At 36.5% G+C, this 14,319-nt stretch overlaps 1 protein-coding gene across 1 annotated transcript in view; it reads left to right on the forward strand.

Moving 5' to 3' along the window:
• sik2 (salt inducible kinase 2) overlaps positions 1-14,319 on the forward strand; it is a 103,064-nt gene that overhangs the window by 22,287 nt on the left and 66,458 nt on the right. The window contains exons 2-3 of the mRNA XM_002932916.5: positions 7,683-7,799; positions 9,784-9,847. Of these exons, the coding sequence (XP_002932962.2) occupies positions 7,683-7,799; positions 9,784-9,847 (181 nt within the window). The remainder of the gene's footprint in view (positions 1-7,682; positions 7,800-9,783; positions 9,848-14,319) is intronic.

Consider the following 14,319-nt stretch of genomic DNA (forward strand, 5'->3'; position numbering starts at 1 on the left):
TACCTATATGCTCTGTATTATCTGGCTCATGCTGGGAAGGAAAGTCGCACAGAGATGGAAGAGCTTCCTCTCAAAATCAAAACCAGCATGTTATAAGGCCTATGGGACACTGAATTCTTTCTGCAGATATGGTCTGAAACCTTTCTGTATGTGTTTGAGAATCTGTAGGTCTTTGCGCACTTGAGACTATTTATTATGCTGTGTTATTGAAATTTGCTGAAAACCAGTGTAAAATAAACTGAATTTTAAGATGGGTTTTTTTTTTTATTATGCCATCCGAACACCAGATTTGCACTGTTTTTTTTTTTTTGTTTGTTTGTTTGTTTTTTTTTCAAATTGGCTTATTCACAAAGGGTCTATAAGTGTGAAATAAATTAAGGACCATAGCAAAATTTAGTATGCATTTGTGCCTCTCAAGTAAGTGCAGTATGCTGTGCGTTAACATCACATAATTGTTAAAATGTGCATAAATCATTGATGAAATGCGAGACCAGTACTGGTGCTTTCTACCTCACATATTTGTTGATAACACAAGTGCTCATTTACGTCAGCAAGTGCAGTGGGCAGCTTGCCCTTTTCCCCACAGGCAGTTGTATGTAAAATTACTTTCATTAAAAAGTGGTGTATTGTGGAGGTAGAAATAGTGATTGTGCTTGAAATTGCACTTTCCTCACTGCACTTGTGGACATAAAAGCCTTATGCTGTATTTCATAATGACTAGACTGCTTGGTGTGGCATAGACCTAAGCACGTATATATACCCCTGCTAGGACACCAAGAAATATGTACTAATTTGAAATAGTACTAATATACTAATTGTAACTGTGTAATGTTAATTATAGAATAAGATTATTTAATGTTAGAACCCAAGCTTGTCTGTGCATAGGATACATGTGTATAAAGCTAGGGGTGTCCCACAGAGTAGACCTGTTTAAGAGTTGAGGCAGAATGACATCAGTGAGAATTTAGGATGTAGACAAGAGGAAGGGATTTGTCTGGGTCAAGAACTCCTTGTCAGTGCTGTATCAAAAGGATTTCAGTGTCTGGAGCATGCTGGCTTTAAACAGCCCATTTGGGAAGGGTCCCATGTGTGCTTGGCTTCATTCTACTTAGTCATGTTACATTTTTAAAAGCCAGCACCAATTACTTTTCCAGTCTGAAGTTATTGTGGCATCTTCTACAATTTTGAAATTACCTTGATAATTTGTGGTGGTCTAGCATCCAGCAGTCTTATGCTTTTAAATGGATGACCATTCATTTTACCTGCTGATTAGTTATTGTGGGTGCAAAGTTTGTAACTTTGATTACACCAGCATCTGGATTGTAAGCTCTGTAGGCATAGCAGTTCTTCATGCCTTGAAAGTCTATCTGCAGTGCGGTGTGATAAAAGGATTCATTTTTAAAATGTTCCAAACCAAAAATGGATTCATTTTTAAAATGTTATTCAAACCAAAAGTTCATTAAAGGACATGTCAACCCAAAAAATATGTTTTGCCTAATGAAAGAAAGCATAATTTTAAGCAACTGTGCAATATACATTCATTACAAATTTGTAATGGCTTTTAAGTTAATTGTATATATAATTGCAATTATTGTGTTTGTCTGTCCTTTTTTATTCTCTGCCCTGGTGATTCTGGCATTTGAAACAATCTAACACAATAGTGGCAGGTCCTACCTGCAGTACAGGTAGGACCTGCCAAATGTTTGAGGTTTTAGAAAAAAAAAGACATTTCACACTCACAGCTGGAAGTAACATACAACGTCATTAATCTACTCTCTTTATTGCATAGAGACCTGATACTTGCCCGCTAAGCCTTTTGAAGGGACAATGGATTAACCTTGTTCCTGAGTGATATGTTTGGAACATTAATGAGGCTAAGAAGTATATTAATCCGCTAAGGTTTTCTGTCCTCTGTGACCAACAACACATACAAATCTCTGACAAGGATAATAGTGGATCAAGACTGCTTGACGTAGGTCTGGGATTTCTTTGAGTGTCTGAGCCTGTTGTCGCATTAATTTTGTGGGTCAGTATGTCAGTGGGCCATTTTAATTACAGATATATTTAATATAGCAGTGGTGTCAACACATCAATGCGCCTTTGTGTTCCTCTCTTGACGGGATTTTTATACCTACCTGAAAGATATCTGGTTAATTTTGCAGCCTTACATTTCTTTAAGAGTTCTTTTGTAGTGAATTAGTCATTGATGACAACAAGAAAGCCAAGCATTGACAAAGCAACAAAATTTATATTGATTTCTTAAGAGGCATGATTATAAAATATGTGGAATTACATGGAATTATGACTATTTTATCCAATATATTCTCAAAAGATTATGGTTTTATTTAAAAGGTAACCACAGTATGTTGTGGTATAGTCCCATTATAGGAAATATGCCTAGAATTTATCACCGTTCCCCAGAGTGAAATTCTGCCACTTACCATTCATTTCTGTGCATGGTAGCAAGCTCTAGTTTGACTATTTTATGAATATGCCCCATGTTTCCTTTTTCAATTCCTGCTCTCTTCTTAGGAACAAAAAATGACAGCTTTATATGTTTAAAAGCAAATTTGATTTAAATGGATTTTTTGTGCACAAAATAATCAATGTATTTTAATGAAGGAAATTAATATTTATATACAGGTATAGGTTCTAGAAAACTCCAACTTTTATGAAGGTCATAAAAAAAAAAATTAAAAACATTTTTAATGATTTCCTTTTTCACTGTAATACTAAAACAGTACCTTGTACTTCATCATAACCAAAAAGCATAAATCCATATTGTTGGGTAAACAATCTTTTATAGGGTTTATTTATTTATTGTTTAAAAGATCTTTAGTGGACTTAAAGAAAGAAAGTTACAATCACTGGGGGTGGCAAATGCTAGGCTATTTGCCAAATATGACTGTTTAAATATGGATTGGCCCATTGATTTATCTGTCCAATCAGAAGCCCTTTATGTTTACACAGCAAATACATAGTAATTTTTTTTTTTTAATTGGTTTTGTATGGTGTAATCCACATTTATCATTATAGTACCTGTACTATAGTTGTGTTTATAATTACTGATATATTTCAGTTTATTTATTAAACTTTGTTAAACTTTTAACATTTTTTAAAAGAAACATTGCCTTATTTCAACCCAAATTAACTTTTTAACCAGCCACCCATAATCACATATGTAGTCATTTGTCTCTTTGCTGCATTCATGTTTCTCATAATATATACTGTATATTGCTAACACCGCTCATTGTTTCGTCATTAGTAAAGTTAATTAACATCCCAATAAGGCTGCCTAAAACCTACAATACGATCTTTAATTAGTACTTGAGGTAGGCTGTAATTGCATTTTTCAGCTACTGTGTTCAGTAAAATGGTTTATAATTAAATTTCCCCAGTTCGGTTGTAAATTCTGATGTGCAGTTTGATTTCAGTTAGTTTAGTAAATCTTTCTGAGTAAAGTATTTTGTGAATCTAAGATTTTAGTAGAGACCCTTAATACACAGCACATGATAGTACTTGACTGCTCTCACTGATACACATAGGGCTTCATTAACCCATGCCCTGCACGCAAGGACTAAAACATTCAAAGGGAAAAAATTGCATCCCTTTGGGCCTATGTTTTATGGTGTGTTTGTGATGCACTCAAAACATTACACCAAATTACAATTCAATAAAAATGATATTTTAGCATATTCATAGAAAGTTAAACACTGCTAGGTTGCTTTAAAGTTTTTTTTATCCTTTCAATTGCTATGTCACTTTTCACATTGGAAACTTAAGCAGGGATTTTTTTGTATTCTACTGGTATATTACTATGAATAGTAATGAGAGATTCAAAATCAGCGCTGGCATTTTAGGTACACAGCAGCTTAAAAAGTCCCAATAAATAATGAATGTCTACAGCATGCCACAATAGCCCCTCTTGTAATTGCCAGAATCTAAAAATTGGCAGTTTGGGTTTATATATAGAATATACATTTTTTAATTAATATTTTTAGATTTCATCATCATTGAAATCCGTAGAATATTCCTGACTTTCAAAATTTTACCATAAACTTGAATTATGATAAAGATCCCACTGTTTGAAGAACTTTTCACAGCTGTTCACCATGGTCAACTTTGAAGTTTTTGACCCAATGATAAATTGAGAAATGTATTTTTTTTTTTTTATTATTTTGGTATGCTCTTTTGTGCAGTGGAGAAACAATGTGAAAAGAGAGGATGTTGTTTACCTGACAGTACACATGCATTATACTCCAACAGCAGCTTTCAGTTGAAGGATGCTGGGAAATGTAGTCCAGCAGTTTAAGGCAAGCAGGTTGGACATTATATACGCATGACAAAAATGCCTTTTTAATGCCTTTTTTTAAACAGCTTGTTGTTGCTGCAATTTGTGTACTAGATTGTAACATGAATGTATTTTAACATTTAGTTTTGATCCTGTAGGGGAATTATAATGTGAGCCTGAATCAAAACACAAATAGAACCCTAAGCAAGTCCAAACAAAGCCCAGTTGTTTGTTTTATTATTATTTATTAGCCCTCATTATTTAACCACAAGGCCTTTCCTCCTGCTTTTGGCTGCATGTTTTATATCTTTTTGGAAGCACAATCACAGAAAGAGCTGGAATGTAATGATCGCAAGGCCGGCTCGGCTCCAGACTAGGATCCAAGCTGTTGGGCCACGTCCTAGCTCTGAGCACTCTGCCAGGAGTTTTATGTACCAGAGGAAGCAGGCTTGATTTCTGTGAGGCATATTTAGGCAACTACATGCTGCTTATTGGCACATAATCTCTGCTTTTAGGAATCTAAGGCTGTTTATGCTTATAGATGTTCTATTAAAGGGGTACATTTGTTATTCGGAAAAAAAAATCACTGTTACAGTACTGTAGTAGATGCTTAGTACTTTTTCACAAACGTTTTTTTCTTATTATTAGTGTGCTTCCTTAACCAAACATTTTTTCCTCCGCAAACAAGCCAACCATGCTGTTTGCCAGTAGTTCATTGTAAATTGCTGACTTTAGCTGGAATCAGTCAGTTATAGAAGGTGAATCTGTTAGTGGCTTGCAGTGTGAGTGTGTTGCTTGCAGCCAGGAAAAAAAGTTGGTTGAAGAGCCCCCAAATTATTAAATATTTATACAACTATAAGATATTTATTAAACATCCTCTACAGTAAAGTGAATTTTCTAATAGTGATTTTTTTGCAGTGATGGCTGAGGCATTTAGTTTGCTGCACTTTTTTGCAGTTGCGATTAGCGATTCCTATCTTCCCAGTATTGATCTCTCTGCAGCTTAAAGCTTATCACATGTCCACTTCAGTTTCTTGGAGAAATATACATATTAGGTAAAACACACATTGCCATTTGCATTTTCATGCGCTGTTTTTGACAACAGACATTCTTATATTTGAGATTTTCATTCTGTTGACCTTTGGAGAGCCACAAATGACATGTAACCCCTATTAAAACAACTGCGAAGAACAATTCTATTTTTCTGCAGAGTTTATCTGTTATCTGTTGTAAACCTAAATTATTTAGATTGATTGTTTAACCCATGGCTACACAGCAGCTTATTTATAAGTTTGGTAGTAAAGCAAATACATTTTTGAAGTGGTGAATGAAGTAGGATATATTTGGTATGATTTGGTTTTTTGCTATCACATAACTGATAAAAACATCGTCATCATCATCAGAAATCTTTCTGGCAATATGCCCCATGCTGTCTTGTAAGTGGTGAAATATTGAAAACTACAAAGATGTTTTGTAGCTCTATCCCTTATAGTACTAGTGAAAACAAAATATACTATACACCAAAGCTACGAATTTACATCCAAATATATCCTTGTATTTGGTGCTAAGTGATTTTGTTACTTCTGTTTGGACCTTTGTTGTGTTACTTGTTACTGTCTTGTTGGAGTTTGTATATTATGAGAGACTGAAAATTTGATGTCACCTAGGTTTGTGTGAATACTGTGTCATGAGAGAAAATATAATTTGATTTAACTTTCCTGTATAAAATCTTTTTAAAAGTTTTGGGGGTTTTTTTGGCTATTGAAAGCTGTATCTCTGACCCTTGCTGTACTATATTTTTTGCACTGCTGGTTCAAGCCAGCTGATTAACCAACCTGCAAAAGGGGCATGCAAAGCACTGTAAGAAATGGATTTTTAACTGGATGAGAGCTGATTTTTCTATATTGTCTTAATAGAAAAGCAGCCTTGTTGTAGCTATACTTTTTCTGGATTTTCTGCTTATGAATTAAAGATAAGTACAAAACCTTGAATCAAGCACAAGATAAATAATCATATCATATTCTGGCTTGTAAATTATGTAATAGTGAGTGCATGATTTTCAGCATGACTGCACCCACATTATAATATGTGCATTTAATGATGTAAACACTATCTGAAAAAAACAGCCTTATCTGAAATGATTCCCCAGTGCTCATTAAAGGGCATCTGTTATAGTAAACAAGGTGCTGGTTTATGGAGCCTATTCTCCGGTTGGGGGGAACAGTGCTGTTTGGGCCTCAAAACTCTCCTAGCAAGAACTATGCTGCCTGCACTGGAGCCAGGAGCTACCTATAATAAATTATTTCCAAATAATTAAATCACCCCTAGTGAATGTCAAGTGTGTGTGCACATATAATATATCTCTATGTACTCTGTGTATGTACTCATGTTTGTGAGGTTGTTTTTTTTTTCTTCAACAATTTTTTCATCTGCTGATCCAGTAGCCAGTGTTTTGCATTTGAAAAACATAACGAGAATTCTCTGTGTGTCTCTAATGAGGGTATATGTATTTGATAGTGAGCTGCACAAAACAAAACTTCAGATATGTTTAATATGGTTTTAATCTCAGTGTCTTGTAAAAGCATGCAAATCATCAGGGATAGAATGTGTGCTCTCACATTGTCCTATGAGGGGCTCCTCAGGCTGGCACTCAAGCAAATCTCTATCTCGAGAAAAGCTCTCTATCCTTCTGGTACAGGGCCCCAGAGGAGTTGAATACAGTTTTGAGAAAAATCTCGGCAATGTTATTCATGGTGTGACACAGGGCACAGGTTCACGGAGAGGTGGTTTTAGATAGTTGTATACAAATGCTGGCAGTGACTATTTTTTAGTCATTAATCTTCCTAAAAAGTACTAAAATGTAATGATTTATTATGAAAAAGCCTATTCTTTTACTGAATCAGCTGAAAAATCAGGGACACTTCTATTAAATGCAATTAGCTGGTTGACACTGCTCCTTCCAAAGAAACTCTTAACAACACAAATCTTAATAGACCTTTTGTTTATAGGACCGTGGTGCTAATTGACATCACTGTATTGAAGTTATGTAGCAGCTATATCGCACAGCAGATTGCCATGTTTGAAAATATTTGGGATACTGGCACCCTTGAGATCTTGTGCAAAAAGAACTGTTTTATCTTGCTCATATCTAATATCTACTATTCTAAGGCTATGGGCACACAAGGCAAAGAAAAGGCCATTCTGAATGCACTGGCATGGCATTAACCTGTTAGCGCACGCATGGTGGATTTTGAAGCTTAAATACAAATGCCATCAAACAGGGTGCCTGAGCGAAATACAATGGCAGGTGGCAGTTGTTTATAAGTTATGTTATTAAGCCCCATCACTGTCAATCATTTGATCACTAATATAAGTTTTATGGTTTAAATAGGTTGCAATAAAGATCATTGACAAGTCTCAGCTGGACTCTGTGAATTTGGAGAAGATCTATAGAGAGGTGCAGATAATGAAGATGCTGGATCATCCCCACATTATCAAGCTTTACCAGGTATTCCCATTATTCAATAAAAATCAACATTTTGCACCCTCAAAATGTTTTGCATTCTTTTTGCGATGTAGTGGAACTACTGTTCTGTATGGGAAGAAGTTGAATTTAACCGGTTATTCTTTATTGGCTTATTGAATTTAATTGTAGTTACAATATTTCAGCTGTTCAGTTAAAAAAAACTCTTCGTCAGCCATGACTCGCAAATATAAATCCAAAAGGAGCGGTTTCACATGAAATAATATTTCGGAAAGCAGAAACTAATTAAACTCTTCCTACCTTGTATAAATTGACTAGTAACCCTGTGCTACACTGATGGGCATGAGCAAAACCAGCCTGTACTGGGATCTTGTCAGAATCTACACCTAACCAAAATTTTAAAGCATATATCATGAAAATACAAACTTTTCTTTCCAGAATACTTTCTATTTTGAATACAAAAATGATTGTGTTTTAGTCTCTACTCAGTATAAATGTGCTGTTGTGTTGTTATAATAATTTGTTTTAAATGAGACCAGTATTCTGTATCACCCTTGCATTCAGATGCTACACCTGTTTGTTACAGACAAATATCATTTGACTGTCTGTTCCAGTCATGTGAAAATAGGGTTACAGAATATCTGCTTGTGGTTAAAGGATTAATTTACATAATTTATATAATGCTAATCTTTGGCAAATAGGGAAAACATTTCATGCACTGTATACAGAGGTTAACTCAGGACAAGATAGTTAGTACTTGGTGAAATAATGAGTTAGCAAGTGATATCATATGAATAAGATCGGCCAAGTTTAAGCAAGCTTTGCGTGTTTGAGCAAGAGCGGAAGGATGTAAAGGAGACATTCAGCAACTGTTCCTTAGCTATAATCAGTATCATATTTCCTTGCATAGTTTTAACCTTCTAATTTGCACCTTTTGTGATCAAGTTAATCAAATATTGGCCAACTATGATGGTATTGCTTATTAAATCAGCAGTTGGAAAATAATTACAAGCCTCGTTGCAACAGAGTAATGCAAAGGATAGGAGCAAGTCCTTAAAGCAGTGATCCCCAACCAGTTTATCGCGAGCAAGATGTTGCTCCCCAACCCCTTGGATGTTGCTCTTAGTGCCCCCAAACCAGGTAGTTGTTTTTGAATTCCTGACTTGGTGGCAGGTTTTGGTTGAATAAAAACAAGATTTACTACCAAATAAAACCCTCCTGTAAGCTGATAGTGTGCATAGAGGCTGCCTAGTAGCCAATCTTAGCCCTTATTTGGCACCTCCATGAACTTTTAAGGTGCTTGTGTTGCTCTCCTAATCTTTTTACATTTGACTGTGGCTCATGAGTAAGAAAGGTTGGGGACCCCTGCCTTAAAGGCATCCTCCTTTCAAATGTTTTTTCTTGCATACTTAAAGGAAATGGTTTTAATGGTTTTACAACTGTAACTGCTGTTTGTGTTCTCTGCACTGCTGGTTCTGACGTCTGAAACAATGTAACAAGCAGCTGATTTATGCTGATGGCACATGGATCGTTTTCTGGAGTATATTTGCAAGCGGAGAAAAGTCATTTGACTGCCTTCTTCCCCCCAATCTGTTTGCTCTGGCAAACACAGAATTTGCTTGGGGAAGCACATGTAGTGGATTTCAGAGCAGAAATGATAAGAACACATTTTCACTCTGAAATCCACTTTGTGTGTTCACTCCCAGGTACCTGTTGGTGCTCTCACATAGAGGAGATTGAAGGCAGCCGAACGGTTTTTCTCTACTGGGGTATCTATGCCAGTAGAGAAAACAACCAGTGTACTATTAGCCTAAAAGACTATTATGAAAACTGAGTTTACTACATTGTTTCAAGAGTCAGAGACGGAGAACAAAAAAAGGATAAACAAATATGGCTTTCAATTGCAATAGCATTTAGAAATAACTAAAACTGTTGGAAATGATATGCCTGGTTTTTAGATAACCATTTGATCTTTTGTTTGAATAGTAATTATGATTTTACTTTGCAGGTCATGGAAACCAAAAACATGCTGTATCTTGTGACAGAATATGCCAAAAATGGAGAGATTTTTGGTAAGCAAATTTGTGAACTGGGCCCCTATCATCTGCATACCCCAAAAAAAGTATTTGCAAAATTAGTGTAATTCTTTGGGAGGTATCTTTAAAGGGCAATGTGTGACATAGTTACCATTGCTATTAATCTCTCATTTACAGTGGAATAAGGGAACTTTGCTTATTGATTAACCCAGTTTAAGGATGTCTAATTAATACATTGTCCCTGTAACTATGAATCTATTAATCTATGATCTATTAAGGGCCGCCTGATGAATCTGTGCAGTCACAATAGAGTATCGTTAAGTAGAATTCGGGAATACAATTTACACTTGTAGATCATGCATAGCAGATGGGTGATCTGCACAGAAGATGGATAGGTCCTCATTTGTTGCTGGGGACCAAGGGCTTTGATACATCAAAGTCTACTGTTTGTGCACACCCCTACAGCATGTGTGCCTCTGTCTTGGAATGTATCACAGGATGCCAAACCAAATTAACACCAGTGCAGAAACACATACCCGCCACAGTATAATTAGTTTTAATTCATCCTACATCAGTTAATGAATTGGTACAAAGCGTAACCTGTTTATAATATGCCCTATATTTGTAAATCATTCTTTTAAAACCTATTAAAATACGCCTTAATAGCTTATTAGAGGTTAAATTTATAATAAAATATAGTCTGCAGGAAACGTGAAAACATGCTGTCACCCATGCAGCATATCTTCCATGGTTGGCAGTTTTGAACGAGAACCTAAAAAAAAGATTTATAGTTAGAAATACTATGTTGTGTAGTAAACCGTGATGAGCGAATCTGTCCAGTTTTGCTTTGTTGAAACTTCAGTGAACCTGTGGAAAATTTCCCAGACCGGGGGGAATTTATGTGAACTGCGGCTACTGTGCGATTTTTTTTGATGCACACAACTTTTTTTGACAGAACCACAACTTTGTTGATGTGACTGTGACTTTTTCCTTGCTCTGTGAATTTTTGTGGCGGTTTTGCAAGAAAATTTGCAAATGACCAAATGCAGAATTTTGCTGCAAATCCATACCTGCAAAAAAATGTCCCCATAACTAGTAGTAAAGTTACTGTACCATCTCAACGGTTCAGTAGACATATGACAGTAATATTTCATGTCTTCAAAGTTGTCCGCAGCAGCTCCTGATCTTTAAAATGTTGGTGGTAGGACACCTACTCTGTGCCCTGGATTTCTGTTGAGAAGTTTGGCATGGGGGTTGGCAAAAATGAGCACAGGGCTGCTGGAGAATGACCTGGTTTCTATGTTGCCATGTAATGTCAATATGAATTTATTACTCGTTTTATTGTACTATATATATACTATATTTTGGCAGTTGACCCCTAAGTCCTGGTAACTGCTAGCAGACCAGTGAATAGCCAGGGGATCAGCTGCCAAAGAAAACTATATGCACAAAGAGGAAAACTGAAATGACGATTTTTGATCTTTTGGGCAACCATCGGTCGCCCAATTGGCGAGTCGACCAGTATCAACAGCCTCCTGCGATATCAGTCGCCTCGCGACTTTCCATACACGCACCGAATATCGTACAAAATATTATCGGTGCGTGTATAGCCAGCTTTAGTGATCATGTATTGAACTTCCACTGCTTTTGAAACATAGGCATGCTGCAAAACAAACCCACTCAAGACCATTAAAGGCCATGAAAAGTGTTTTCCAGTTTAAAGTTTCAAAAAATTAACAGAGCACACAATTTTTGATGATGTGCAATTGTTTAACAGATTTATAGCTTCTCATCCCAGCAGAAGCAATCTATTTCCTCTGTATGGCTCTTATCCCAGTGCTAGATCTGCCTTCAATCTCTCCATGCTTCATTACTCCTTCATGTGGCTGATCACATTTTTCCACTTAGAATGTAAGACGTTTAAAATCCCTGTTATTGTGCAGGCATCATGGTATAGTCCTACACAGGACCAGATGCGAGGAAGTCGTATATTTGTGCCTTTAAAAAGCGTGTGAAATAATACTAGTTTGCCCTCACCATGAATTACGTTGTTCTATCCCTTTCATCCTTCTGTATCTACACCAGGGTAAAACAAGCACCCTATTTTATTCCCTAGTTTCAGCATTTCTCAGATGGTGGTCCTCCAGTTAAACTTTTTGGACCCCAGAATGTCAAAGAACTCCATAGGTCTTTTATGTATGTCAACAGGACAAGGAGAATCAGCAGCTTAGGATCTAACTAGTGCAAATATGGTGAGGAATATGATGGTGTAAAGCATAAAGAACTCCCACAAAATGGCACATACTTCTGCATACACTGCGTTATATGTTGGCCAATTTTAAATACGTGTCACAGAAAAGCAAATACAATTTTAATAATAATCTTAATGATGATGATATTCTATCCAGGTGCTGCCTAAATATGCATAATATATATATTGTGTCTGAAAACTCCCAAAACGAGCCACATGCACATGTTCTTTATTCAATTTTTCCCGAATGGGAAAAATTTGGATTGGAAACGAACATTTCTGAAGATTGCAAATATCACGAAAATGCTTACGAAAAAATCATATTAGTCACAATAATATGGCATTGGCGATTCGAAAGTCATTAAATTTTCGTACTGAACGATTGTAAACCGTGGCAAAAATGATCTGATTTTTTCGCGGAAAATACGATTGGATCGATCGAACAAACGCTCACAGCGTTCGTGGATAAGTAAATGTGCCCCTAAGACTCTCTCCTGAAACAATTCAGAGCAGGTGTCAGGATATCAGCCAATGTAGAAAGCTTGTGACCTGATTGGTCAAGTCAGTTCATCATAACATACATGAGTGGCTGCTTTCACTATAATACAACTGTACATCCTGCTGGGTTGTATTTTATGGAACCCTACACAAGTGTGGCTAGCTCAGTACAAATCTGAAAGCTATTACTGTTGGGAAAAGCTGAAATACTGATGTATAATGGGCTAGTGCGGAATCCTGCATAATTGTGGGATTTGCTGGGCTGCCACAGGTTAGAATACCATTGCCATTGTAACCATGGTAACATACAATCCAGTAGTTCCTTGAGAGTTTTATCACATCTGTAACAGGGGAAACACTAGCACCGTATTTACTTACTCTCAATATCTAATATAAGTAGTGTAGGTTGCTATAACACTGAAGCATGTTCATGTACACTTGCATTTAATTCAGATGTGAGCAGTCAGCCTCTTACTATCGTACATTTCCATTGTGTTGCATGGGATGACAAATCAGTTCAGATAAGACCATTTGTAAGTTTTCGGTAACTTTATGGTAAAAGGATATTTCCCTTTAACAACTGTATCTCATTGCAGCCAGGTGAGGTAGTACAGGTCAGGCCAGGTAGTACAAGGCCATGGGTCAACCATTAATCATCAGTACATTTTCATACTGTCCTAGTAGGCCAATGAGGATTTTGATTGGATAATTAATACTTATACAACTAAAGCTGGCCATACACGTGGCGATCTGACGATGTTTCTTGCGACCATCGGTCGCACGAAAAATCGTCAGATCCGCCACACACAGTCAGGGCTGAAACAGCAGATAAGGAGGTAGAAACAATAGGATTTCTACCTCCTTCTGCCGATTCAGCCCTGACGGCAGATTTTGGTCAGGCGCCTTCTATGGCGCCCGATCAAAATTTTCTAACCTGCCCGATCGGCGAGTTGTCCGATATCAGCAGCTTCCTGCGATATCGGTCGGCTCGCCGACATGCCATACACGCACCAAATATAATACGAAACGAGGTTTCGTACGATAGTATCGGTGCGTGTATGGCCAGCTTTATACAAAAAAACATCTGGAAACGTTTGTTCATTTTGCGTGATTTCCCAAGCAATCTGATTAACACACGAGCCAAAGCAAAAGAACCCTGACCTTTTCCATGTTCAGGGTCCTTCAGAAAAACCTTTCTGTTTGTTTTCCAGCCCGACTGCACATGATTAAAGATATCCAGGAAGCTCTAGTGACGTTGCTTTCTACCTGACTAATTCATTCCTGTTAATTGTTTTAACATTTGTTTCCTGTAGTCCCCCGCTCGGAAAGAAGGGAATCTCGTCTATGTTTAACCTTAAGTGATCACTGCTTCTTATTGCTTCTGGTTATTTTTTGCCTGTTTATTTTTGCTGAATTGTTGAAAAAAAAAAAATAAGGATGAAAAGCTAGATTATTGTATGCTTTTATTTAATGTCAATAGGACATAGCTAATAATGTTCAACCCAATTTAATTAAAACACAAAATAATGCAAAAGTTTCTGTAGTGAATTCTCAGATGTTACATGCATAATCATGTGTATAGTAAAAATGTAACTTTTTGCAGATTTCCTTTACATAAAGATATGGAGGTCTAGACTACTGTTGCATTCCAAGTTTCTGAATATATTGCTAGCTGTTGGCTTTCCTAGGATCATGAGAATTGTAGTCTATCAACAATGGATCAGGTTTTTTCTAGCATGCCTATGACCATTTTTTTTTT

The sequence above is a fragment of the Xenopus tropicalis genome, chromosome 7 (genome assembly GCF_000004195.4).
Source record: "Xenopus tropicalis strain Nigerian chromosome 7, UCB_Xtro_10.0, whole genome shotgun sequence".
NCBI lineage: Eukaryota > Metazoa > Chordata > Amphibia > Anura > Pipidae > Xenopus > Xenopus tropicalis.